Genomic DNA, 4,215 nt, shown 5'->3' on the forward strand with positions numbered 1-4,215 from the left:
AAGCTGATTACTTTTAGTGGAATATATTTGAGAAAAGACGGCATGCAAACATTGAGAGTATGACAAACGAAAATTGAAAATAAAATGAAAATAATGAAAACGAAAATAATGAAAATTGCGAATAATAATAACTGTAGAGTTTCAAAGTAACAAGCTAGGCAAATCACTGAGTAAAACAATGATGCAAAATGATCCCTTAAATTCCTCTACTAGAAACAAACAAAAATGAACGAACATGTACGGACAGTCTTTGTAAATCCTTTGATCAGCGACCGTTCCACCAATTGAATTCTTTTCTTACATGGGCGTTTCATCCAATTAAGCGAAGCAAATTATGTATGCGAAGTACAAAAATTACTGTAATACTACAACATTTTCCAGATAAAACCAAACAAGAAATTTAAATTTTTTCGTCTGGAAGACAAATTTCACTGATTCCTTTTACTGAGCATTGAGAATAAATAGTGGGAAATATTGAAGTTGTCTTATGTGCTTCCACTGTTCCATGCCTTCCTAAGATATTTAGCCTTGAGACACTTAGCTATCTTATTTTTACTGTCACTAATCAAGAACAGGTTCATAAAACAAGAAAATTTTCGAATATTCTTAGGAATAGTGCAATTTTCCCACTTTATTTCATTAAATATTCACATTTATGCTCAAAACTAGTGCTAAGGGCGATAGAGGTTAATTTGGAAATGAATCAAACCATAAAGTTGAAATAGAGGACATTTGTCATTTTTCATAATGTTTACGGTTAAAAGGATAAAGACTTGAATAAACCTAAATGATAGATAAATAAGCACGAATAATTGAATGCGGACGAATGAACAATCACTAATTTGTGTCATTTGTCGATGAACTCAATTAACGCTTCACAATCATTTCTGTTCTTATTCTCAGCATTTTATTTAGTTAATATTGTCCTCATCCACATCACAGCATCATTTAAACAGCACTTCATTTACCGGTCTAAGGTAAAATTACAATATTTCTTCAATTAAAACTATTTCATTGTGATCGGACAAGCATGAATAGGGACCGGACACTGTACCCATCCTTTTCATTTCAACCATCCATTTACAGCTCTTAATTGTATTAACAGTGAATAGTCTATTGGGTTATTTTGGTTTAAAATCAAACTTAAATTTATTCAACGAATATTCCGACACATTTTTCAAATTGCTAGAATTCAGTTTCTCTATCAAAACTTTAACTTTTTATAATTATTGATTTTATTGCAATACGATCATTGTAGATTGAAAAAAAAAAAAGAATTATGGGTAAATTTTCTATAATTAAAAAAACAGACTCATGTAATCTCTGTACTTAAATTCACGGTAATTTTTTCATGTTAAATAACTTATTGGTCTTAATTGAACCGAAACTAATTTGCAGATACCAAATTGGCCCACTCATTAATTCTTCGATACTTTATTTATGTCCGAAGTCCAGTAATTTAATAATCAGCAATCAGGAAGTAATGTTGTTGTACAACTAGCGCATTATGTCTTGTCTTTTGGAGTGACGAAATGACACTATAAACTCCAAGTTTATTGTAAAGCCATGTTGATCTCTTTATCGATACATCAATAACCTTCTACAATGAGTTTCAGCCAATTGTCAAATATGTTTCAGTTGATTTCAGTTGACTATTAAATATGTCATTTTATTGCGACCTCATCCAGCTATACTTCAGTTTTCTTTTGTGGTACTTGGCCAAATAAGGAACTTTGTGATTCACAGGCTCATCTATTTTTACCTTGAGGCATTTCAACTTTTAACAAGTAAAGTCGAAAAAAATTCTCTCCGATATTTCATTGTTAAAAATACGAAAGAATTAGTAGCGAAAAGATTTGAATTTAGGTTATTGTGGTAAAATGATCGGAAAAAGCGGAAATAGTTCAAGGAAGCTGATTACAAATGGTAGCAGTAGTGATACAATCAATGCTTCAGATAACAGCTTTCCTTTCGAAGATATCTTTGAGAATAGAACTCATGAATTCGAACCAAAGCATCGTATGTTTTGAGAATTACGAAAAGTAAAAATATTTTTTGTATTGATTGGTTGATTTTTAACTAATTTCTTTATTTAACTACTAATTGATATTGAAATTTTAACCTTTTTTTCTACATTTTATTGATTGTGTTAAATTTATTTCACCAAGAAATTTCCTTCTTCAACAATATTTAATCGAAAATTTACAAATACTAGTGGGTTTTAGTAAATTAAAGTGAATGTATAATTGAAGAAAACAGAAAGATTGTCAATTTAATTCTTTAATCCATAAAATCTTATAACTACCAAAAATATTAGTTCATTAATTATTGTAATTCCTAAATATGATAGCGTTATAGCTATTTTATGAACATTTTAGAAATTCTGAGCAACGAAGATATTCAACATTTCTTGCAACCATACCTACCACTAAGTAATTCGATTAATCCATTATATTCTACGGATACGTGCGTCGATGACGTAAAAAAGGACCAGTTTATTCGTGATAAGTCTTCTTTTGACATGTGTCAATTGAGAGATATACCAACAAGTTCGAATATTATCCATCCAAAATGTTACCATTTTAGAGTTAATACTGGTAAGTAATAAGATTGAAAATAAAATTTAATTTCAACAAATTCATATTTAGCTTAAAAATCTAAAAGCAAAAATGTAAGAATATGACAAGTATGTAGGACACTGGTTTGCAAAATGCGGAAAATGAAAAATGTAGAAAATAAAAAAAAATTTTGAAAAATAAAATTACAGAAAATGACAAATTTTTGCAAATTTCAAACTTAACTATGGAACAGTAATTATCAGAGATAATTAATTTTAAATTAATCAAATTTCTACTTTTTCGAGAATGCATAATTGCAGTGTCAATAGCAAGTGCAGTGATAACAGCAGTATTGACACTACTATTTGTGGGATATATTATTGTTAATGCTTCCAATAACAGGAAATTCAACATTTGGTTGAAATGTTAGTTTCCATAACATACTCATTCATGATTACCGTGATTTTGTAGAATTACGATAAGAGAAGATTAATCGTAGTGATGGAAAATTTACATATAAGTGATTTAATGGTCAGGGTTTGTTAAGAACAGCATCTATAGCTTCTTCGTCAACAAAAAATTTCATGGAATTTCTGAAAATTATCATTTTTTCATAATACTGTGATATAAGTAAATAGCATTCGTACGTGACAAACTATTTTAAACGTAAATTATTTCAATTTTATGGTTATTTTTAAATACTTTTTTTTTTTTTAGATTCTTTGGTAGTGTTCGCAATATTGATGCTCATTTTCATAGGTTTCTTCGTCGGTGGTATTTTACATCAACGGAAAAGCTGGATGCTTCCATTAATTGCGTCTATGATTTTTTCATGTATTAGTCTATTCGGAATATTGATTATCATGATAACTATCACTACTGATAATACCTGCGAAGGAAATGCTAAATATTTTAACGAGCGCATATTGTTCATCGCTAATATTATTATTTTCAGGTATTTATTATTTTTTCTGCAAGTTTATTTCCTTTTTTTTTCTCAAAATACTAAAAAAGAATTCAGAATTTCTGCAAACATTTGAGAATATACTTTTAATAATGATCGTCTTTTTTTTCAAATTTATATTTATAAATCATTCTCAAATATTTATCGTACATTCACTTTCATCATACAGAATCTCTGGAATCTTTGGACAACATTTTTGGAGTACCAATGTTTTAGTACCATTATTTCTCATTATTTTATATACATTCAATTACCATTACAATTAGTTGGAGATTTAAAATTGAAATTTTTCAAATGATGAGAGAAAATCTTTGATATGTATTGGTAAAAGATTATTATCTTTTGCATAAATTTTCTATCAATTGATGTTACTTAGTGTGATTTTCATTATTTTAATGAAAAGATCAAAACTGATTTAATAAAAAACATTTGATTTAAATTAAATTTTGATCTAAATTTTGATTTTTTTTTATTAAATCTTGATTTTTTTTTGATTTAAATTAAAAAAAAGATTTGATTTAAATTAAACGAATTTGATAAATCCTTTAATTTTAGTTAAGCAAAGCACAGCAATTGTTCAAATCATAATATTTAAGTTTTATTTTTGAATCCCTTTTTAATTGACACATTTAAAATAAATAATTGAAAACTTTGTTTCCAAAAAAAAATTTTTGTTTTCAATTTCAGGATTTT

At 27.6% G+C, this 4,215-nt stretch overlaps 1 protein-coding gene across 1 annotated transcript; it reads left to right on the forward strand.

The window, feature by feature from the left end:
* Window positions 1-1,880: 1,880 nt before the first annotated feature.
* On the forward strand, window positions 1,881-3,788 carry LOAG_13145 (hypothetical protein; the record flags this gene model as incomplete). Its single annotated transcript, XM_003148656.1, has 5 exons — window positions 1,881-2,019; window positions 2,379-2,597; window positions 2,879-2,983; window positions 3,276-3,513; window positions 3,692-3,788. 5 exons carry the CDS (start codon window positions 1,881-1,883, stop codon window positions 3,786-3,788), a joined length of 798 nt encoding a protein of 265 aa, XP_003148704.1.
* Between the last annotated feature and the right edge of the window lie 427 nt (window positions 3,789-4,215).

This window comes from Loa loa (assembly GCF_000183805.2).
Source record: "Loa loa unplaced genomic scaffold supercont3.300, whole genome shotgun sequence".
NCBI lineage: Eukaryota > Metazoa > Nematoda > Chromadorea > Rhabditida > Onchocercidae > Loa > Loa loa.